We start from the raw sequence: 23,252 nt of genomic DNA, 5'->3' as shown, positions 1-23,252 counted from the left end.
CCAAACCAATTTAGTCGGTTTTTAAATGTATAAAACTATAACCAAACCAAATGAAATAATAACCACCGGTTTGGTTTGATTTTTCGGCTTATAACTAGCAACCATGAGACTTATCAGTAAAACATTAAAAAGTTAAAAAAGACATGTCTTTTCTTTGGTTCAAACGATAACTTTTATTTATAGTTTAAGGTGGAACATACATCATAGAAACATTTTCACTATTAGTGATAGTGCAATACTCAAGTTACCCAAAGTTGCTAAACTATTACATATAGAGCTAAAAACTAACTATTCTAAAAACTAACTTAATAGTGGCTGCACCGTTTTGGTCATCTTAATACACATACCTGTAAATAAAGTAGAGCATATATGCTTTTAGTTGTTACAAACATACATAGTAATTAAACATAAAGACTACCTAAAATTAAAATGAAAATATATGAAATAAAAAAACTTTGCGTAATGATCCCAAAATTTGGGGCAATACTTGCATTTTGCCCTCAATTCTCCCATTTTATTAAAAAAAACTTTGTGTAATGATCCCAAACTTCAGATGTTTTTCGATCATTATCCCCAAGGCTGAGTTGTTCTTTTCTACTTTTTAGGAGGATTACCCACAGAAGAAGTATTAGGGCATTACCATGTGCTTGAGTTGCAACAAATGCTGATGTTCAAGATCTTCTATAGGAACCTCCAAATCTACAACCTCTCGTCCTTTTCATATGAAAAATATTAGAAGTTTAGGACCCATACAGACAAGAAAAAATAAAGGTATAAATTCGAAAAAAAGAAAGAAGAAACAACCTAAAATCAAATAGCTGACAAAGAAAGGCTAAAAATTTAAGTTAAAGACATTAGACTCTAATGTGAGCTTCTGTTAGTAGGTTTACACTTACCACTTAAAAGAGTTAAAAGACTTAAAGACATGAGCTTGGACATATTCTTAAAAACATGGGACTTAAACAATCATGTGAAATAAGTAGATCAAAAATCAAATTAATGATTAAAAGGTTTAAAATATTTATAATTATTTATGAAAAACTAATATTACACATATAAATAATTATATAAAATTTATGTATATAATTTATCGGTTTGGTTCGGTTATTTATTCGGTTATTTTTTAATAGAACCATAACTAAACCAAATATTATCGGTTTTTAAAATTTAAAACCAAATCAAACCAAACCAAATTAAATGTCGGTTTTTTTATTCGGTTTGGTTAAATTTTCAATTTGGTTTTGGTTTTAACCAAAACCGTGAACAGCCCTATTTATAGTTATCTTTTAGGTGAAATTCTTTTATATCGTTAGTGTGTAGAAGTTAAAACTCTCTCTATATATACCCCTCTCCCTCCTCTCATCTCGCCACTCACAACTCAGTCCAATATCTAGCTGTATTATTACCACATCTAGCTAGTCTTGTAAAACCCTTTTACCCACAAACACAAGAAATTAATGGAGTCGAGCCGCAAGCGAAGAACAGGGTTCATCAAAGGGAAACTGGTGAAGTCTTTATACCGAGCAGCAGCACCTGCGAAGCCCACCACATCACCAACTAATTATTATTACAGCTCGGAGGACGGTCCTCGAACTGTTTATCATCTTCATCTTCATCATCATCAGCCAAAGGAAAAGCTTGTTCCTTACAATCCAAATAGCATCATTATAATGAACCAGGAGAAATCTGCACCTCCGTTGAAGCCAAAAGTTTCTTATTACATTCCACCGCAGAGTACGCACTCTAATGGTACTAATACTGGAAATAATTATTATGCCAAGATGGACAAATCTTATGGAGACGAAAGCGTCGATATAAAGGCTGCGAACTACATATCATGTGTTCAGGAGCGTTTCAAACTTGAACGCACTTGTTAATTCAGAAAGAAACCGCAGCTTAACGAAGTGTTGCAGATTCAGCCTTGAATAATGATTACAAACAGCGCCTTTGGCACTTGCTATACATTCGGGCAAGGGATCAGTTAACCGTTACGGCATTGATCTTGAGTTACTAGCTAATTACTGTTAATCATGTAGTAGATACTTCATCATACAAATCATTTGATACACAACTTATAAGTAGTTGGTTTTGTTGTAGTAAATAAAACATCGCATGCCTCATAACTGTGGTCCTTGATCGTTATGTACCTTTTAATTAAGCACGTTTTACAAGCCTAATCACGGTGACTTAGATAAAATTTCAAGAGAGAAATGGCAATTAATTAGTTGTTCGACTTGCAATTTGAATTGGTGATAATGCTGCCGTTTAATTTGTTTCTACTCTATCAAAATCATCCCACTTTTCCCTTTATTCGGCATGCAATATAATGTGACGTATATATTCTCAGAAATGCATTTTCAGTGGCTTACTGCTGCTACAACTTTACGAGTGTTTAATTTTGATGTGATTGATTTGAATATTTTCAAGAAAGGATGACGTTCTAAAAACTTAACTACCTGCATCAAATATTTACGTCAACTTAATGAATATAAGACATGTGTTAGCGGAAACGTAAAAGAAAGAACACAAGATTTAACGTGGTTCAGATCAAAATGATCCTACGCCCACCAGAGAACAGTTGCCTTTTTATTATTAACAAAGAATGGGGAGATTTCCCAATTACACTTAAGAGAATTGCTCTCTCAACTCACTACTCACTACAAAGGATTGTATGAATTTTGGGATGATGAACAAAGAAGAATTGCCTCTCATTTTATAGGCATAAAATGACTTGGGCTCCAAGTGTGCTACACGGCATTTCAATTCTCCTTCACATCTTTGGCTCCAAGCAATGCATTCTTTGGCTCCAAGCAATGCATTCTTTGGCTCCAAGTAATAGAAATCATCCAACTAAAACTGTCACATGGATTTTCTATCACAAGACAAAAAACCAACTCTTTCAATCTCCACCTTGATTTGCGTCACGAGCATCCATATGAACAACTCCGGCCAAAACTTCTAAGCTTACTGGGCAACCCCGTTGTAAGAAACAAAAAGAATCAAACCATTGTTGAACATACCACCTCCACCTAACAACTGTTCTCTCAGAGTTGCATCAGTTGATGCGTACTCCCGCTAAATCCTTGCAGTGTGCAAACTTAGCGAGCGGGACTATCTTGGTCAACATGTCTACAGCGTTATCGTCTGTGATAACCTTCACGACCTTGATAGTTCCCTCTTCAACAACATCTCCAATAAAATGAAATCTGACATCAATGTGTTTAGTGCGCTCATGAAATCTCTGATTTTTTATCAGGTGAATAGCACTCTGACTATTACATCTAAAGGTTGATTCTTGCTGAACCAAACTCAATTCCGCCACCAAACCTTTCAACCAGATAGCTTCTTTCACTGTCTTTCGTCGCCATGTATTCTGCTTCTGTCGTAGACAAAGCGACAATCGACCGCAGTCGATTTCCAACTAACGACCGCCAACAAGAGTAAAGATGTATCCAGTTGTGGACCTCCTTCTGTCAAGATCCCCTGCATAGTCAGAATCCGCATAACCGAGAATTAAAATACCTCCACCGCCTTTTTGAAATGTCAGACCAACATCAGAAGATCCCTTGAGATATCTCAATATCCACTTGACAGCTTCCCAATGCCTCTTTCCTGGGTTGGACATGTATCTGCTTACCACACTTACAGATTGAGCAATATCTGGACGTGTGCATACCATAGCATACATAATGCTACCAACTGCGCTGGCATAAGGAACCTTTGACATATGTTCCACCTCGTCTTCCGACTAAGACATTTGTAACTCTGAAAGTTTAAAATGAGGAGCTAACGGTGTACTTACAGGCTTGCACATATGCATATTGAATCTCTCGAGAACCCTTTCAATGTACCTCTTCTGAGAAAGATGTACAACACCGTCTTCTCTTGAAATCTCCATACCAAGAATTTTCTTTGCAGCTCCCAAATCCTTCATGTCAAATTCCATACTTAACAGTTTCTTTAAAGCATTTATCTCTGTAATGTTGTTAGCAGCAATAAGCATATTATCAACATATAATAGTAAATAAATCATTGAGTTACCAGACATCTTCTTGTGATACACACAACTATCAAATGCACTCCTTGAGAATTCATGTGTAGTTATGAATGCATCAAACCTTTTGTACCATCGTCTGCAGTGGGATTGCTTCAAACCATACAAAGACTTCTTTAGTTGGCATACATGATCTTCTTTTCCCTCAGCTAGGAAACCTTCAACCTGATCCATATAGATTGTCTCTTCTAGATCACCATGTAAGAAAGCAGTTTTAACATCAAGCTGTTGAAGCTCCAAGTCAAATTGTGCAACAAATGCTAGGAGCACGCGAATTAAGCTATGCTTCACGACCGAGAGAAAATCTCATGTAGTCAATTCCCTCCTTCGACCGAAACCCTTTGCAACCAATCTCGCTCGAACCTTGCATCTTCCACTTCCGGAATTTCTTCTTTCCGTAGACCCATTTGCATCCAACTCCGTCCTCTTTCCCTTTTGCCTTTTCACTAAGACCCATGTCTGATTCCTGTCAAGAGACTCTATCTCTTCAGTCATGGCTAACCGCTATTGTGCAGCATCCTTGCAAGAAGTTGCTGCAACATACGAGGAGGCTCAAGATCTTTAATCTCTTCTTCTGCAGATACGAACATAAATGCAATTAGGTTTGCTTGATCTATAAGGCGTTCCGGTCTTCGTATCTGCCTCTTCTCCCTTCCCTTCGCAATTGTGTTATGGTTCATTGACAGTAAGTTCTTCAAGATCTACATCTTTTGACTAATCTTTAACCTGAGTCTCTTGATCCTTTTCCTTGGTAAGCTCCACCGGAAGCTGCACCTGCTCGTTGTTCTCGTTTCCTGAAAACTCCACGGAAACTTTACGGGGATCAAGTACAGAGGATTCGTTAAAGGCAACTTCTCTACTAACTATAAATTTGAGTAAAGACAAACACCAAAGTTTGTACCCTTTTGCTCCATCCACATACCCTACGAATATGGCCTTCTTGGCCGTTGGTTCAAGCTTTCCTTCATTAATATGATAATAAGCTGGACACCCAAATACTCGTAAATATGAATAGTTAGAGGGTTCACCTGACCATACCTCATTCGGAGTCTTAAAGTCAATCGCCGATGCTGGAGATCAATTGACAATATGAGCTGCAGTGTGAAATGCTTCAGCCCAAAATACTTTGGACATTTTGGCTTGTAGGAGCGTACAACAAGCCTTTTCAAGAAGAGTTTTCTTCATCCTCTCGACAACTCCATTCTACTGTGGGGTGTGCCTGACAGTCCGATGTCTTGAGATGCCATGAACCTTGCAGAAATCATTAAACTCTTCACTGCAAAACTCCAAGCCATTGTCTGTGCGAAAATGTTTAATTTTTCGTTCCATTTGATTCTCAACCAAAATCTTCCACTCTTTAAATGCTTCAAAAGCATCACTTTTCTCCTTCAGAAAATGCAGCCAAACCTTTTGTGAGAAATCATCAATAAAAGTGAGAAGATACCTCTTTCCGCCCTTAGATGGAAATTTAGAGGGACCCCATAAATCTGAATGGATATAGTCTAGCACCCCTCCTGTCTTGTGCTTGCCAGTGCTAAAGCTGACTTTCTTTTGCTTCCATAGAACGCAGTGCTCACAAAATTCAAGTGTGCTGATCTTCTCACCTTTCAAAAGGTTACGGTTGCTCAACATCTCTAGTCCACGTGCGCTCATATGACCCAATCTCATGTGCCATAATCTTGCCTTGTCATCATTAGATAACTGCACTGTAAACGCATTTGCAGATCTAACAATGGTGTTTCCTGCCAATGTGTAAAGGCTATCCTCCAGCTTTCCTTTCAGCATGACTAAAGAACCTTTGGTCACCTTCATAGTTCCTCCTTCGCTCATGTACCTATAGCCTTGTACATCCAGAGTACCCAGGGAGATCAAATTCTTCTTCAAATCAGGAACATGACAGACTTGTGTAATAGTCCTTACGGCTCCATCATGGAAGCGAACCCGAACTGAGCCAATGCCAACTATTGCACAAGTTGCATTATTGCCTATTACTATAGTTCCTCCACTATTCTTATAGCTGCTAAAACCAATCTCTTCGGAACGAAATATGCAAAGTACAAGGTAGTCTAATACCCATTTGTTTCCATAACTTCTATTATTGTTTGATGTTGTAAGTACATAATCATTATCAGAATCATGTACCTGTTCAACTGTGGATGCACTCGCCTTTTCCTTGGACTTTGACAGTGGACAATCTCGTTCAAAGTGCCCCTTCTTGCCGCAGCCCCAACAATCTGCATTTTTCTTGTTCACACGAGACTTTGATTTGCTCCTTCCCTGTTGGCTAGTCCGGCCTCTCACAAAGAGCCCACTTGCTTGATCATCTCTGTCTCTTTCAAAATGTCTCCTCACATCACTAGAGTTAAGTGCTTGCCGCACTTGCTCAAGGTTGATAGGCTCCTTGCTATACATCATTGAATTCTCGATATCACAATATCCTGAAGTCAATGAAAATAGCAAAGCACATGCAAGCGCCTCCTCGTCCTTTTTAATTCCTGCAATCTATAAGTCCATGACAAGTTTATTGAACGCGTCTAAATGATTTTGTAACGAAGTACCTGACCCCATCTTAAATGTGTGAAGACGCCGTTGTAATAACATCCTTGTTGTCACCGATCGGTCCTGGTAAAGCCCTTGTGGCTTGTCCCATAACTGCTTGGTCGTCTTTTCGATACTTGTACTCAGTTCACAAAGCACGTTAAGTCATAGGGACGATTGGATTACACTCAACGCATCTCCTTCAATCTTCTCCTCGGAAGCCGATGTACCATCGGATACTTTCCGTCAATAGCATGAATCGAACCTTTCCTCCGTTATAACGCCATCATCCGGATCTTCCGGATATTGAAGTTGTTGCGTCCATCGAATCTATCGATTTCAAACTTCATGGAAATCATCTTTGCTTGTTCTTCCTCCTAGGATCTTCAAAGATTCCTAACGCTCCGATACCAAGTTGTTGTTACCGAAACGTAAAAGAAAGAATACAAGATTTAACGTGGTTCGGATCAAAATGATCCTACGTCCACCAAAGAACAGTTGCCTTTTTTATTATTAACAAAGAAAGGGGAGATTTCCCAATTACACTTAAGAGAATTGTTCTCTCAACTCTCTACTCACTACAAAGGATTGTATGAATTTTGGGATGATGAACAAAGAAGAATAGCCTCTCATTTTATATGCATAAAATGACTTGGGCTCCAAGTGTGCTACATGGCATTTCAATTCTCCTCCACATCTTTGGCTCCAAGCAATGCATCCGTTGGCTCCAAGCAATGCATCCGTTGGCTCCAAGTAAATCATCCTTTGGCTCCAAATAATAGAAATCATCCAACTAAAATTGTTACATGGATTTTCTATCACAAGACGAAAAACCAACCCTTTCAACATGTGTCTTACATATACACTTTTTTATATTTAACTATGATTAAGTGATATATGTTTTCACTTTAATTTATTTATTTTTAAGGTTATTCGGTTACTTAGGTCTAGATACCCGAGTAAGTTTGATTTGTATTTAATTTGAAAACAAAGAGCTTAATGTGTATATCAAAAAGTTAAAACTTTAGGCATATAAAGGGCCTAGGTGCTGCGAGAAAATCACATTTCAATCCCCAGCTTTGTCTATGGTGAGAAAAAGAAATTCACTAGGTAGTTACTACTTTTCTTTCATTTTTAATAATAAGAATATTCAAGAAGAGACCATATCATCTTTTGTTGTCTCATTCACAAAAAGTCCGTTGCTTTATTCTTGTCGCAAGGTTTGTAATCTAGCTAGGAGTAATCTTCTTTTTACTTATCCAGTTATCTGGTGATATTTCTAGATGACTTGGAAGCATCCATTTGCCAGCACTCAATTTTTAACTTTTTTGAAAAAAAAAAATCCCTACAACCACTTTACTAATGCAACCACTTTACTAATGCCGTATATAGATAATCTTTTAATAATTGCTGCATTCTCGATCAATTGGATATTCGAGAAATTAAAAGTCTACCTGCCATACATTTTTTTCTTGTCTTAAGCATCAATCGCTATGGCCATTCAACTATAGGATCTTATTAACCGGATATATGATACAATCTAGCTTTTTTATTGTGACACTCCTGCTGTCATGTTTCCTTTGTCCATTCAACTCTAATTGACTGAAATTTGCAAGTGCGATAATCTTTGTGTTTTCTTGCTAAAGCAGTCAAACAAATTGCATAGCATATGATTGTAATGGGATACAAAATTAAACACAAAATATCGTACTAGTATTGAAGAGTATCAGAGCACACCATGACCTATATAAATGAATACAGAATTGGAGCTTAATGCTGTAAAATGGATGAAGGAAAAACAGAACAATTAAAATGCTTAGGAAGAACTGGCCATATGTAGAACATCGGCTTGCAGTAATAGAGGATTAAAGCCCCAGGCCATAACAAGCCTAACTCTTAGCAAACCAAGAATTGAAAGGACTGGCTCGCAAATGCTAATTGAAAGAAGGTAACTAAGTGACTAGCAAATGAGATAAATTCAAGCTAGCCGGTGTAAATATGGACACCAATGGCAATAAGGAAGATGGTAATGAAGCCAAAAAAGAGAAGTGTATGTATGAAAATGGAGAGTCCACTTGTCTGAAAGTTGGCAAACTCTACGGCCCGGCTGTTTCCTGGGAGTTGGAACAGAAGGCCAGGGCTCAACAGCACAAACAGAACAACTGCTATTACAACTGGTCCCCAATCAGACATCTCTGTTACTGTGATTAGTCGTGTGGAGATAAGGGAAAAGTGAAGAAAAGAAGGAAAACCCAATAATCTTCAGAGAATTTTGGAAGAGTTAATAGACATGGAACTTCCAGCTTTTTATTTTTGATCACTAGAGCCGTGGCGTGGCCGCGTGGCTTATATATTTCAGCATATTTAGGACAAGCGAAACTAGACAATGCGTAACAAATCAAATAATCGCACCGTCAGACAAATATAGTATTCGTATAACGATTTGCATTATTAGTTGATAGCGAACGGCAATGACACGATTGCCGGCCACGCAACAATTGAGAACAATCTCAACTCTACTCCTGGACGGCACGGCAGTCTCCTATGTGGGCTTGGGCCATTGTAAGAATATAATGTAGTTGCAAATTTTACAGGTTTAGATAGCAAGATAGCAGCCCAACCAAACATAAATGGGTTTTCATCATAATTGGGCAAAACTTACAGCAGGCAAATTAAATAGAACGCGAGCAATCCATTTCATAGACTGAATCTTTCTTCTTGAAAACAAAATTACAAAAAAAAAAAAAAAAAAAAAACAGATCTTAACTTGAGTAAGAAAAGGGCTTACAACTTCGATTAGTGAAAATGGTAGGCATAAAAGGGGGTATTTGGAGAAGATCTGGAAATCAGCCAGTATAGATGTGAACATGAACAGCAAGAATGAGAATAGCATAAAGGGTAAAGAAAATAAGAGTATGAACAGCAATAGCTTTTCCATTAGTCTTCAGGCTCCCAAATTCCAGAGTAAGGTTATTACCAGGTATCTGAAACAGAAGCCCAGGTTGCAGTAGTATGAAGAGTACCACTCCGATGAGCACTGGTCCCCAGTCCGCCATTAACACACAGCTATTTATTTCTGGTGAGAAGAAAAAAGAAGTGAGAAGCAAAAGAGGTGTTAGCTTATGGAGAACGTTGCCAAGAAAGAAAGAGAGGAAACGTCTAGTTTGGTGGGGGTACTATATTAGTGGGATGTATGACAAGGACACCACTCACCAGGAATTTTTGGATCTATTTGTAAACCCACATTTATTAATAGCCTAGATAAGCTAAACACCAATTTACTTTCGGCAATTTTCTCGATCTTTCAACTATGCTTATTTGCTTAGCAAGAGGACAAAGGAAGAGAGGGAGAAATAAGTAGCGTTTGCCCATATTTTTCATTTTAGCGAAATTTTAGAGTTGAAGTAGTGTTTGGTTGTATTTTTTTATATGAATATTTGAAATAATGTTCATATTTTAAATGTACTTAAATATAACTTAAAGGTGAAAAGTGAGTTGAAAAATAAGGTATAAATTATTTCTAAAATTTGAAATACAAATTCAAGCTGGATATGAATTTTTTATGGCCAAACACTTCTAAATGAAGTGAAAAAAAGGATCATGCGATCCTTTTCTATCCATGGAAGGGCTGTAGCACAAAATATACTTCTAAGGAATTGTCCCATAGATCCTTTATAACTGAATTGATCCTAAATATCCAGAAAAGAGGAGGGGACAATTTTTTGCAAGTGTTCACTTATCAAATAAAGAAAGAATTAACGTTATTTTTCCAAATTCTCCCCTATTAAGTGTTATGTAATCAAATCCTAATACATATTTAATTAGGGACAGTTTTGGTCAAATTATCTATTTTTGTCTAGAAGTTAGTATTTTGTTAATAGATGTGTAAATGGCTAAGTGAACACACTTTTTTATCCGGAAGAAATATTACTCCCTCCGGATCAAAAAAGCGTCCACTTAGTTTTTTTTTTCTTGGGTCAAAAAAAGTGTCCACTTATTAAACCAAGAAACAATTAACCTTATCTTTCCAGATTTGCCCCTATTAAGTGTTATGTGATCAAATCTCAATGCCTATTTAATTAGGGGTAGTTTAGTCAGTTTACATATATTTTTTTTTGGAGTGAGTAATTTCTTAAGGGGTGTGCAAATGGCTAAGTGAATTCTTTTTTTGATCCGGCGGAGTATTATTTAATATGTATTTTTTTTCAATTTTCTCTTAATCATAAAAAATCGATATGATTTAATGTAAACATTATGGTAAGCTGTTATCTACTCAAGAGGCCCAAGACAATAATTTTCCGGGTCATTCGCAGTAATGCCCTTATTTTGGGGTGGTCTTTAATTTTTGGCTTATTTAACTTTTGCCCTTCGCCTAAAACCTCAGGGTCCCAGGTTCAAACCCCCGCTCAGGCGAAATTTTTTTTTAAAAAAATCACTAGGCAAAGGTTGCCTACAAAGTCGGCCCCATCAGGCATAATTTGCTTGCAAAACTCTGCTTTAAGGCTTTGCATGCAAATTATGCCTATGGGGCAGAGTTTGCCTGTAAATTATGCCTTAAGGTACAGTTTTGCAGGCAAACTATGCCTTAGCAAACTCTACCTGATAAGGCATCGTTTGCAGGAAACTTTGCCCTATCAGGCATGCAAACTCTGCCCCATTAGTATAAGTATTAGTTTGCAATCATCTGCAAAATTTGGCCTGTAAATCCAAACCTTTGTCTTGCGAAATTCCTTCTTTTTTTCACTGAGCTGGGGTTCAAACCTGGAACCTAAGGTATTAGGCGAAGGGCAAAAATTAAAGGGGCAATTGGCAGGATTGTCCTTCGCTGAGGCGGTTTTTAATTTTTGTCCCTCAAATTGGTGGTCTTTAACTTTTGCTCTTAAGGCCCACCCCGCTCTTACATCCAAGAAAGTTGCAAGTCTGCGCTTGTGATTTTTTTTTTTTTTTTTTTACCGACATGCTCAAACCCACAACCTAAGACAGGCGAAGGGCAAAACTTACAGACCACCAATTGCATTTCGTCAATCCAATATGTCAAACATTGCATTTCGTCAATCCAATATGTCAAACAGTGTGCCGTCTGACTTGGGCGTTCTCGTATTAGATCCCTTCCAATTGCGTTAGAAAGCTTGAAGGACAAAACCGCAAATGGCATGCACGAAAAAGAAAGAAAATAATATTGGTAAGCATTAAAATCTAGAGGTTTCAAAGATGAGTTTAAGTTCTGTACGTTATCAGTATAACAAATATGTACATAATGAGGTTACTAATTAAAATGATAGTTACAACTTATAACAAGTAACTCTATTTTGTTGAATATTGATGGATAACCTTAAACAAATGGTAAATAAGCTGCTACAGAAAAGGTTACATAACATTTGAGTGTATGTATAAGTTAAAATCTTTAATTCTTTAAGGGCTAGTTCCTGCCAAGAAAAATATTAGTCCATCATGAGATTCTGTCATGCATGAAATGATTTCGGCTCTTTACACGACGCGGTTTAAAAAAGAGCAAGTCCACAGTGGGCATTCCCCAGCGCTTTTCATCTGTTATGGACCAAGAATAAATTGTAGGAATTAGAAATTAAAGGCACGCACTTTACAAGTAGGAACTTAAACATTGCCATATTTGACAGATTAGCAACCGAAGCATTTAACTAAAATAGAATTCATCTATCAAATCATTCCCCAAGGTTGCATTACTAACTGTTGTCAAAGATTTAAGCCAAATCATTTTGCACTAATATAAACGCACAAAAACTTGGCTTTCTCTACTTTCCACGTGCGCACCACCTTCTTTTTTCCAAATCTTTGAAAAAGACTCCTCCCTTCATGAATTTATTTTGATAAAATGTGTAAAGCAAAGGCAAAAGAAAGGCTTGCGCGTTCTTCAATAATCGGAAACTTAAACACAAAGTTGGTATTTTCTGTCGACTTCCATAAAGCAAAAAAAAAAACCCCACTACCACGTATCATACCTTTCTTCCCCTTTAAAACACAAATCCCTGCTTTTCACCCTCAAGTTTAGTATATCCCTTTCTCCTTCTTCACTAAGCAAAATCACTTACATTTGCCGTATATCTGCTGCTACAATTTTGCAAACACCACAACTAACTTCAACAGCTGAGGAACAGAGAGAAACTTAAAGCTCAGAAATTTGAGTACCTAGTTAAATATTTCTTGAGAGAGAGGCACGATACTAGAAATAAAGATGGTAGCAGATTGGGGGCCAGTGGTGGTTGCAGTTGCAATGTTCATCTTACTATCGCCAGGATTGTTATTCCAGTTACCAGCGAGGCATAGGGTGATTGAATTCGGGAACATGGACACCAGTGGGATTTCCATCCTAGTTCATGCCATCTTATTCTTCTGTATATACACAATCTTGATAGTTGCTATTGGCGTTCACATACGATCCGGTTGATACTGGCAAGTGGCAAAAAGGCAATTGAAGTTTTCTTTGTTCATCCTGCTGCTGCTCCAGCCAAATTCTCAACTCTTCTTGGAAAGGTTTTATGAAGGGGAATTCTTTGTTTTTGTCAAACTTTCTGTTTTTCTTTTCTTTTGAACTAGTTTGATCTTCTGAAATACTCTGACAAAGTGTTGTGCGTTCTATATGAATGTTTTACCAAATTCGGCAAATGCAAGCAACAAGTTTTTGGACCACTTTATCATATTCATTTTACATGATCATAATTTAGAATCTCTCTCCTTTTTTTCCTTTTTCCCATTTTTTTCAATCCATTACATGGATGAGGGAACATGGGTGTATATACATGAAATTGTCCCTAGTCCATCAAGCATACGAACATATATCTTTGGTCCAAGAAATATTGCACGAAAAGTGAGCCCTGCATATTGCACCCCAATCTTGATACTACGCTGGAATTCGTCTAAGTGCTACCATAGAATACTCTGCAATTGTTTGGATATGATTTGAAATCATGGTATGAAATCCCAAATCATGCCTTTTTGGATAATTTGGGATTTCATCTCATTCGCATGTCCAAACGCTGATTTCATATCATCATTTCAAACCATGGTTTCAAATCGCATGTCCAAACACCTACTTAGGGAATTTAGCGACTAAATCAGTACCTTTCCATTCTTTGCTAGTTTTTCTTATTTACACAACTTCCCCCTGGCTCCTTTTTTTGTCAATTGAAACATAATGTTTTTTGTTTCAAACACATTTTACGTATCTGAGGGTTGCAAGGATAGACGCTGCAAATGAGTTTACATTGAAGCAGTCTAATTGAATTCAAGATCACGTTTGGAACGCAGAAATGAGATCACTAGTCGCTTTCCGTTGCTAATTAATTAAATTAGCCGTCAACTCTATACAAATTAACTAATTAGAGAATCGATTATACTCCAACTCTACTACAGCTTAGCTACTAATTAATTAAACTAGCCATCAACTATATAAGAGTTATTTTTTAAGTATTAATTATAGAACCGATTATACTCTTAACTCTACTGTAGCTAACTGTCACAATCGCAACGCCTTCAGGTTTTGAGAGACACTAAAAAAAAAAAGCATTTCAATAAGCATTTGGGCAACCAAGAGAAACAGCAGGCAAATTAAATAGAACGCGAGCAATTCATTTCAAAGACTGAATCTTTCTTCTTGAAAACAAAATTACAAAAAAAAACAGATCTTAACTTGAGTAAGAAAAGGGCTTACAACTTCGATTAGTGAAAAATGGTAGGCATAAAAGGGGTTATTTGGAGAAGATCTGGAAATCAGCCAGTATAGATGTGAACATGAACAGCAAGAATGAGAATAGCATAGAGGGTAAAGAAAATAAGAGTATGAACAGCAATAGCCTTTCCATTAGTCTTCATGCTCCCAAATTCCAGAGTACGGTTATTACCAGGTATCTGAAACAGAAGCCCAGGCTGCAGCAGTATGAAGAGTACCACTCCGATAAGCACTGGTCCCCAGTCCGCCATTAACACAGAGCTATTTAATTTATTTCTGGTGAGAAGAAAAAAGAAGTGAGAAGCAAAAGAAGTGTAGTGTAGCTTATGGAGAACGCTGCCAAGAAAGAAAGAGAGTGGAAAGTGGAAACGTCTAGTTATTAGTATGTGTATTGTACGTATGACAAGGACACTACTCACTAAGAATTTTGGATCTATTTGTGAGCACAAGACGTAAACCCACATTTATTAATAGCGTATAGATATGCTAAACACCAATTTACTTTCGGCAATTTTCTCGATCTTTTAACTATGCTTATTTGCTTGGCAAGAGGCCAAAGGAAGAGAGAGGGAAATAAGTAGCGTTTGCCCATAGATTTCAAATATTTTTCATTTTATTAGAAATTAGTAAATTTCGTTTTAAATGACATTGGCAAATTACTCAAATGAACTTTTTGTAAATATAATCAGCATAGAAATAAAAGATGAGAAAAGAAAGGCGAAAATAAAGATACATTAGTACAATATTCCTGAAGCTCTCTTCTTTTTTTTTTTTTTTCCCCCTTATAGACTCTTTAAGTATCCATATATAAAAGTCATCAACTCAACTTTTAGTTTTTAATTATATATTTATAATACTCTGGTATTCTTTTTGAACGTATTTCTAAACCTCATATAATAAAAAAGTTAAGGTAAAAAAAACAAAACAAAACAAAAAAATGCCTCAAAAAAAAGAAGATAAACAACTTTCTGGATCTTAAAGAATTGTTATGCACACATACCTTTCACTCGTATTCAGTCTTTATACCAATCAAATGAATACGCAACATATATCTTCATATACAATCTTAGCACTGAATCATAATTAATTAATTATATATTTATGCTTCAATTTATCACTTAATTAAAATAAATTAATGTGATTGAATTAAATATTGGATGTTTGTAAGTTTTTAACTATCCGAAGAGATCATAGCGATCATTTTCTACGGAATTTCACTATAATTTATACTGCTATATTGAGCCCATGTTTGACAACTTATACGGAGAGGCGTTTAATATCGCAACATCATGATCAATAATCAATAGGTATTTATGATCTTCAAGGATTACAGATCAGACTATATGTTCCCAACCAATTATGCACTATGAAACAGGAAGTAAACTTAATTAGATAATTTTTTAAAATTTTTTGTTATAATTAGTATAGGTAAAATTACATTTCTTTTCATTCTCTTAAAATGGGAAATCAGGAGGTAAAATTTTGAAATATTCGTTTGACTTCTCAATAAATAGTTAAGTTTTGCTTCATAAGATACTCTTTAGTAATTTTGAAACAAAATAAAGAAGGAAATTCGAATGAGAATGGCCAAAAGAAGAAACGTGTGACACCATTTCTTTGATATCCGCATTAAGTTTCGACTAATCTAAATTATCAATGATAATGAAACGTACCTGATAATGAAACGTACCAAAATTTCATTATATAGTGCCTTCTGGAGGCATCCAAAGTCAGCTAGAGAGAGGCAGAAAGACTTTGAGGGATAGTTTAGACAGACCAAAGCGAGGGAAAATACATATGAGTTTGAGTCAATGAATTAATCATTTACTGTGAATTCAAGCATGTTCATGGCCATTAATGGGCTCCAAGTGCATAAGACAGTTGTCCTTTCTTTCATCTAATAATAATGAGGGGTTGTAACTATTAATATTAATCAACCATTGCTTTCTAAAGTCTTATATTAAGAGACGTGACTTTTGAAATTTTTTAATGTAGCACATAACTATTTTTTAAAATGAGAGAAAACCCAAAAAAAGGCGAAAATCAATAAATAGGTTTCCTGATCATTAAAGCATGCCACATCATCGAGCTTATGTCTTGATTTTATATAGATATATAGATTTTAGAGTTGAAGTTGTGTTTGGTTGTACTTTTTGCAATGAATATTTGAAATAATATTCATATTTGAATGTACTTAAATATAATTTAAAGGTGAAAAGTAAGTTGGAAAACAAGGTATAAATTATTTCTAAAATTTGAAATACAAATTCAACTTGGATCTGAAATTTTTATGGCCAAACACTTCTAAATTAAGTGAAAAATAGGATCATGTATCTATGGAAGGGTTGTAGCACAAAATGTACTTTTAAGTAATTGTCCGATAGATCCTTTATAGCCAAATTGATCCTAATTATCCAGAAAAGAGGATGGGACAATTTTTTGCAAGTGTTCACTTATCAAATAAAGCAAAAATTAATCTTATTTTTTCAAATTTGCCTCTATTAAGTCTTATGTGATCAAATCCTAATACATATTTAATTAGGGACAGTTTAGTCAAATTACCTATTTTTGTTTAGGAGTTAGTATTTTTTTAAGAGATGTGCAAATGGCTAAGCAGACATCCTTTTCTTATCCGAAGGAAGTATTATTATTTAATATGCATTTTTTTTCAATTTTCTCTTAATCATAAAAAATCGATATGATTTAATATAGGAACAACTACGTATATATACATCTTAAGAAGAAATATTTACGAAACGTGACGATAGTTTTATATTTACAAAACATCACATTACAAACCCTATACAAAACATGCTTTTTTTAAAAAAAATATATATATTTTTGTAATTTTTTTTAAAAAAATATTTTTAAATTTTTTTATTTAAAAAATATTTTTTTTATATTTTTTTCCGCTCAAAATTTTATGTATGAAAGTTGTATGAAATGTGTATATCTCGCTCAAGGCTTAAAAAGTTCGCTCAAAATTTAGTGATGAAAACAAGATGAAAAATGTATGAAACGTGTATATCTCATTCAAGGCTTTTAAAAATCCGCTCAAAATTGTGTGTATGAAAATAGTATGAAATTTGTATCTCGCTCAAGTCTTAAAATTTCGCTCACATTTTTGTGTCTAAAGTTCATGTTAGATTTTTGTAAAATTAATACAACTACAACAACATTGTATACAACTTTGATACAACATTCAAAACTTAAAATAATCGCTCAAATTTTTGTGTATGAAATGTGTATATCTTACTCAGGGCTTAAAAAGTTCGCTCAAATTTTATGTATGAAGAAATATGGAGTGTGTATATCTCGATCAAGGCTTAAACATTACACTCAAAAGTTTATGCATGAGAATGGTATGAAATGTGTATATCTCGCTCAAGACTTAGAATTTCATTCAAATTTTTTGTATATAATGTTCATATTAGGTTTCTGGAAAATTAATATAACTATGACAACATTGTAACAACTTTTATACAATATTCAAGGCTTAAAGTTTTCGCTCACAATTTTGTGTATGAAAATTATATTAAAAATTTTGCTCATACATACAGCTTTCATACACAAAATTTTGAGGTAATTTTTTAAGCCTTTGAGCAAAAACTAAAAAAAAAAAATATATATATATATAAAATTTTTTTTTAAAAATAATGAATTTTTTTTTTTAAAATATAAAATTATTTTTTAAAAAAAATATATAACAATTATTTTTTTTAAATAAATATTTTTTTTCAAAAAAACAATATATTTTCGGAAAAAAAAAAATAAAAAAAAAAAATAATAAAATCTATCATGTTTCGTAACATACGTTATGTTTTGTAAATAAGAAACTATTCGCGTTTCGTAAATATTTCTCCATAATATATATATATATATATATATATATATATATATATATATAGTTTTGCCTTTAATATAAACATTATGGATAATTTTCCCCTTTCTTTCTTTCTTTCTTTCTTTCTAATCCTGCCTGGCATCCTAGCGAACATAGAAAGGGAAAATAGAGAGCAAGGGAGCTTTTGGTCCAGCACATTGTAGCAGAAGAGAATATATTCTGTGAAATTTCAATCAGAGGACCAAAAAATCTTTAGAAGTGGGAAATAAAGTTTTTAATGAATGGCACTTTTTGTTAAAGATAAAGAAATAACAGGAGAGGATAGGATGACAGAAAACTTTTGAATAGGGAACAACTTCCACCAAGTCGATTAAAATAGTGATAAGGAACAATTCCACCAAGTTGATTTAAATTTTACATAAGATGTGGATCTTTTTCAAATTTTTTGATTTGGGGGAGGGGGAGTTCAAGTAAATAGTTTTGTTTTGCAAATTTTCTTTTCCAATGCAACTTTGAGAGGTACCACACCCCCGAGTTTGTATCATGTAATTTTGGTAAGTACTTAAGAAGCTTAACAAATAAGTTACTTATTATACTTCTACTTCACCTCCTTGCGCACATAATTTAACCTCCACTTTGTTACTATTACTTTTATCGCACCTATAGCTCATATAGAATCTAATAAGACTAACAGATATAAACATTCTGAAGAAATCAGAGTTAATTCTCATTATGAATCTTTTTTGTTCTAGGTTTTCATTATAAATTTTCTTTGTTCTAGGTTTTCATTCTTTGTGATCATGGCACTTACGATTGGCGGATTGTTCTTAATTTTCAAGCTGGTGATTCAAAATATAAAAAAGTAAACGTACGAAAGCTGGGTTATTTGTCAACATCTATTATATATACATAAAAAATAATTTTAACCTCAGAAATAAATGTTTTTTCCTATGTGGCTACGACCCTAATCGACACTTAGCTAAAATTTATTAAATATCTGACAGAGGAAAAAAAAAATATTTACTTTGACAAATTTAAAAGATCAAAATTGCTGGAAGAATATACTTGAGAGACTATTTTAAACCAACTCACAGATATAAAGGGCTATTTTTTCAATTTCTCATCTTTTATTCCTAGATAGCAAGGCTTATCGAGGCCCTTGATTGTAAGCAGAAACCAATACTAGCTAGTGCATTATCAAACTTGTCTTGTATCTATTTGTTCTCCTATTTTTCCTCTCATTTTCAATGGCGTCCTGATGGTAATCCGGACATTTGGCATAAGAGCTGCTGAAAATCAAGAGACATGACGCCACAATACCGTATGGGAACATCCAATTCCCATGAGCTGGTCTGATAATGTGAATAATCATCGTTTCCATTCTTATCCTTTTCACTTTCACCTCTCTTTTCTCTACTTTTATTGACGTATGCCTTCAAAGTGCTGTCTAATCATAACCAGATTCAAATGCCATTTAGTATCTACTAGAGTAACTTTTATTCAAAGCCGAAAGGCAAACAAAGATTAAAATTAAAAGGATAAAACTTAAAAGAACTTCCTTTTGAAAAATAAAGCGTGATGGTGATGTAATCGAACACTAGCATTAACGAGCGACAAAAACTTGAGACGAGTAGATCATATATTAAGGTCAACAAAGGCCAAAAAAATGATAATTCGAGGTCCGAAGCATTCCGTGTTAAGCATATTCAAAGTGAGGTCTTCGGTTCGAGCCCTTAAATAGAGGTTTCTTGTTAATGCTTTTAGGAGTTTGGGTATAGAAAAATTTTCGCATTTAGCTTACATTGAATAACGCGCCTACACTTTAGCTTAATCAATATAGTCGAACCCTGAATGCGCGTACCGAACACCTAATGAAAAATAAAAAAAAAAAAAATATAGATAGTCTATATTTATAGGTCACGTAAAAATAATTTTATTATTAGACAAAGCTCTCCTTTAGCAGAAAGGCAGAAAAGTATATTAATTCTAGTGGCTGTATTTGCAATCGAATACATAGCCTCCCACGAAAGGCGTGGAAGTTTATAATATAGTACTATAATAATATACTAGCTAGCCTATGTAGTTACTCCCTACATCCCATAATAATAAGTATCACCTTAGCCAAATTTTTTTTATTCCATAATAAGTGTTACCTTAGGAAATCAAGACATAAATTGACTAATTTTTTTCAATTCTATAAAGTAACATCTAAATAATGATTGGAAAAGCCACATAATTACTTGGTATTGTTGGATTCCTAATGCCAAAAGGTTTGCACCATAATAAGTGTTACCTTAGGAAATCAAGACATAAATTGACTAATTTTTTTTCAATTCTATAAAGTAACATCTAAATGATGATTGGAAAAGCCACGTAATAACTTGGTGTTGTTGGATTCCTAGTGTCAAAAGGTTTTAAACGCGTAAATGCTACAATCGAAAGACAAAAGTAATTTATTTTTATTATATAGGGCTAATTTGATAAACTTCACATTGCATTATTAGTTTCTTAATATGCGTATTTTTGGTTAAGTGACGGGACGGAGGGAATACCATTTTTCTGCTAAAATAGCAGCACATTATTGATGCATAATTGCCCTTATCCTGTTATCCATCATAACAAATACACCACTAGTAGTTATATATAAAGAAAATAGAAACGGCAATAAACAGTAGAGGTTGTCGGGGGAGTTTTACATATAAGCATTCGCTAACTTTATGGGATTCTCATGATCATTTTCTACTTCCACGCCCATTATTAAAGCTACTTTTCTTTACTCTTCTTTCTCCTCCTTAAACTTCTTCTCCATTTGAAGGTTAAATACAGAGAGCTAGAGAAGCAAAACAAGAAATTAAATCAAAGATGAATGATTGGGCAGGTCCGATCATAGCGACAGCGTTATTTGCATTTTTATGTCCAGGACTAATATTTCAAATGCCAGGGAAGAATAGGGCTGTTGATTTCATGAATATGAAGACCAGCATCGTTTCTATGTTGCTTCATACTGTCTTCTTTGGTTTGTTTCTTATGCTCTTCCTCGTCGTTCTCAATATACATCTCTATGCTTAATGACCTACCAACAAAACAGAGATACGGCCTATCTTAAATTTTGTAAGGAGTTATATATTTTGCATTTATGAATTAGCTAGTTTTGAGATTTATGGTAATTTAGCTTTGATTCAGAAGCTTCTTTTGCAAGATTTACTTTTGTATTCTGCGTGCAGTTGATTAATTACTTGAGTTTCAGTATCATATAAATGACCAATTTGTTTGATGATTCCATTTTTTTTTCTTTCGATTCATTTCACCTATTGTTGTTTATCTACTGCTTCCCATTCTATCTTCTTTTTTTCATTCCATCCAGCGATGATTCAGTCAAAGAAAGGATGAGTTGACTCAATTATTGGTGCCTTTAAAAGTTTAGTATTATTGAATTTCATTCAATAAGAATCTTCCCACTTTAAAGGGATAGATGCCAAAGTTAGTCCTTTAATAAATTGCAGATTAGCAATCATTCTTCATTAGTTGAAAAACCAAACAACCTCAAATAATTATTTTAATGAATTGCAGAATTTGCTAAGTGAATGATTCCTGATTTTGATACGCATATATTGCAATTCAACAAGCATGGATTGCCACTAGGCCCCACGCAACAATCAAGATCACATGGTGTGTTCCGCTTGTCAGAGCCTCTTTGGACGCGCTTAAAAAAAACAGTTTATAAGCTGAAAACAACTTATAAACCAAAAAAAAAAAAAAGTTGAGATTACCCAACTTATTTTTTTGGGCTTATAAAACGTTTTTTATTTTTATAAAACGCTTAAAAAAAATCTTAAATCAAACGGACTTAATTATTTTTTTGAGCTTATTTTAAGCACAAAATAACTTATAAGTTGGTCAATCAAATACTCAAAAAAGCTGCAACTTATAAGCCAATCCAAACGGGCTCTTAGTAGTGTTAGGAAATTAGGAATACAAGAAAAGATCACTAGAATATTAAATTCCCATCACATCAGGAAGATCACAGACTCGTAGTAGTCAGAGAAACAAAAAAGATCAATTATCAATGACTAGAGCTTTCCCAACCGATGATACATCACATCAAATCATAAATAGATTGAATTGAAATTTGAATGGTAAAAACGAGAGAAAGAAGCAAAAGCCAAAAAGAAAAACATGCATGACGAATGACAGCCAATTCTGACGCAACCCAAATAGTAAAAAAACAAAAAATGGTCGACCATGATCACGAAGATTCCAGTAAACACTTTTAACCCATGTACATATGGATCCCAATGGCTAATAAGAAGATGCAAATGAGGACGAAGTAGATAAGTGAGTGAACCAATATCGACACTCCACTCGTCTGAAAGTTGCTAAACTCAACAAATCGGTTGCGACCCGGCATCTGAACCAGCAGACCTGGCGTTAACAGGACGAACAACACCACCGCCACAAACACCGGACCCCAATCGGACATTTTTACCTATAAATACTTAACCTCTTGTCAAAAAAGTATAGTGTAAGGGACCTTATTAGGCTATTGATCCCTCGATTTCCAAGGAACTCGGAAGTTCTTTTAAGCCTGGTCAGCGTAGTTTGCTTTTGGTGTAGACCATCCCATCATGAAGGTGGAATTTATAAAGAACGTTACCAAGTGAAGGTATTCGGATTCACACTTCATCCTTTGCTTTGACCGCAACCTTGTGTATATTAGTGGGGCTGCTGCTTTTGATGTTCAGAATCACGAAGTACGTTGCTTGCGAGATCAACCTTCTGATTCTCCCGAAACTCCCGCAAGATACATTCAAATAAATTCTTTGCTTTTAGACAATGTTATTCTACCTTATTTTTGTTTTTACAAGAAATTAATCACCAAGGATCATGAAGAAAAGAAAGGTTACGTCTTCCCTGAAACAAAGCCACACACACTAGATAATATTAATTGAGCTGGATGAAATTTTGCCAGGAGAATAAACACGAATTGCTTGTGCCAAAACTTGTGAAAAAAACAAACTTATGAAGAAAAAGAGATAATGGTCAAAAACACATCTCAAGTGTCATTTTTTTAGTTTCCTATCTAAACTATGTGAGGTATTTTTTGCAAACTA

At 34.7% G+C, this 23,252-nt stretch overlaps 5 protein-coding genes across 5 annotated transcripts; 3 read left to right on the top strand and 2 right to left on the bottom strand.

Moving 5' to 3' along the window:
- The first annotated feature begins 1,382 nt into the window (after window positions 1-1,382).
- Window positions 1,383-2,123, top strand: LOC132048409 (uncharacterized). Its single transcript, XM_059439312.1, has one exon. The coding sequence runs from the start codon at window positions 1,458-1,460 to the stop codon at window positions 1,875-1,877; it is 420 nt and encodes a 139-aa protein (XP_059295295.1). The 5' UTR covers window positions 1,383-1,457; the 3' UTR covers window positions 1,878-2,123.
- Window positions 2,124-8,210: 6,087 nt separating this feature from the next.
- LOC132048407 (uncharacterized) lies at window positions 8,211-9,222 on the bottom strand. Its single transcript, XM_059439311.1, has one exon. The coding sequence runs from the start codon at window positions 8,783-8,785 to the stop codon at window positions 8,576-8,578; it is 210 nt and encodes a 69-aa protein (XP_059295294.1). The 5' UTR covers window positions 8,786-9,222; the 3' UTR covers window positions 8,211-8,575.
- A 2,867-nt stretch (window positions 9,223-12,089) lies between these two features.
- LOC132047329 (uncharacterized) lies at window positions 12,090-13,258 on the top strand. The gene has a single exon (XM_059438344.1). The coding sequence runs from the start codon at window positions 12,804-12,806 to the stop codon at window positions 13,014-13,016; it is 213 nt and encodes a 70-aa protein (XP_059294327.1). The 5' UTR covers window positions 12,090-12,803; the 3' UTR covers window positions 13,017-13,258.
- A 918-nt stretch (window positions 13,259-14,176) lies between these two features.
- LOC132047921 (uncharacterized) lies at window positions 14,177-22,972 on the bottom strand. The gene is made up of 2 exons (XM_059438894.1): window positions 22,417-22,972; window positions 14,177-14,760 (listed from the first exon to the last, which is right to left on the bottom strand). The coding sequence occupies exons 1-2, from the start codon at window positions 22,619-22,621 to the stop codon at window positions 14,339-14,341; spliced, it is 627 nt and encodes a 208-aa protein (XP_059294877.1). The 5' UTR covers window positions 22,622-22,972; the 3' UTR covers window positions 14,177-14,338.
- LOC132047330 (uncharacterized) lies at window positions 20,809-21,423 on the top strand. Its single transcript, XM_059438345.1, has one exon. It carries the CDS (start codon window positions 21,004-21,006, stop codon window positions 21,208-21,210), a length of 207 nt encoding a protein of 68 aa, XP_059294328.1. The 5' UTR covers window positions 20,809-21,003; the 3' UTR covers window positions 21,211-21,423.
- Window positions 22,973-23,252: the final 280 nt, after the last annotated feature.

This window comes from Lycium ferocissimum, chromosome 2, assembly GCF_029784015.1.
Source record: "Lycium ferocissimum isolate CSIRO_LF1 chromosome 2, AGI_CSIRO_Lferr_CH_V1, whole genome shotgun sequence".
NCBI lineage: Eukaryota > Viridiplantae > Streptophyta > Magnoliopsida > Solanales > Solanaceae > Lycium > Lycium ferocissimum.
The sequence above is the reverse complement of the archived record's forward strand: the minus strand, read 5'-3'. Positions and strand labels throughout refer to the sequence as shown.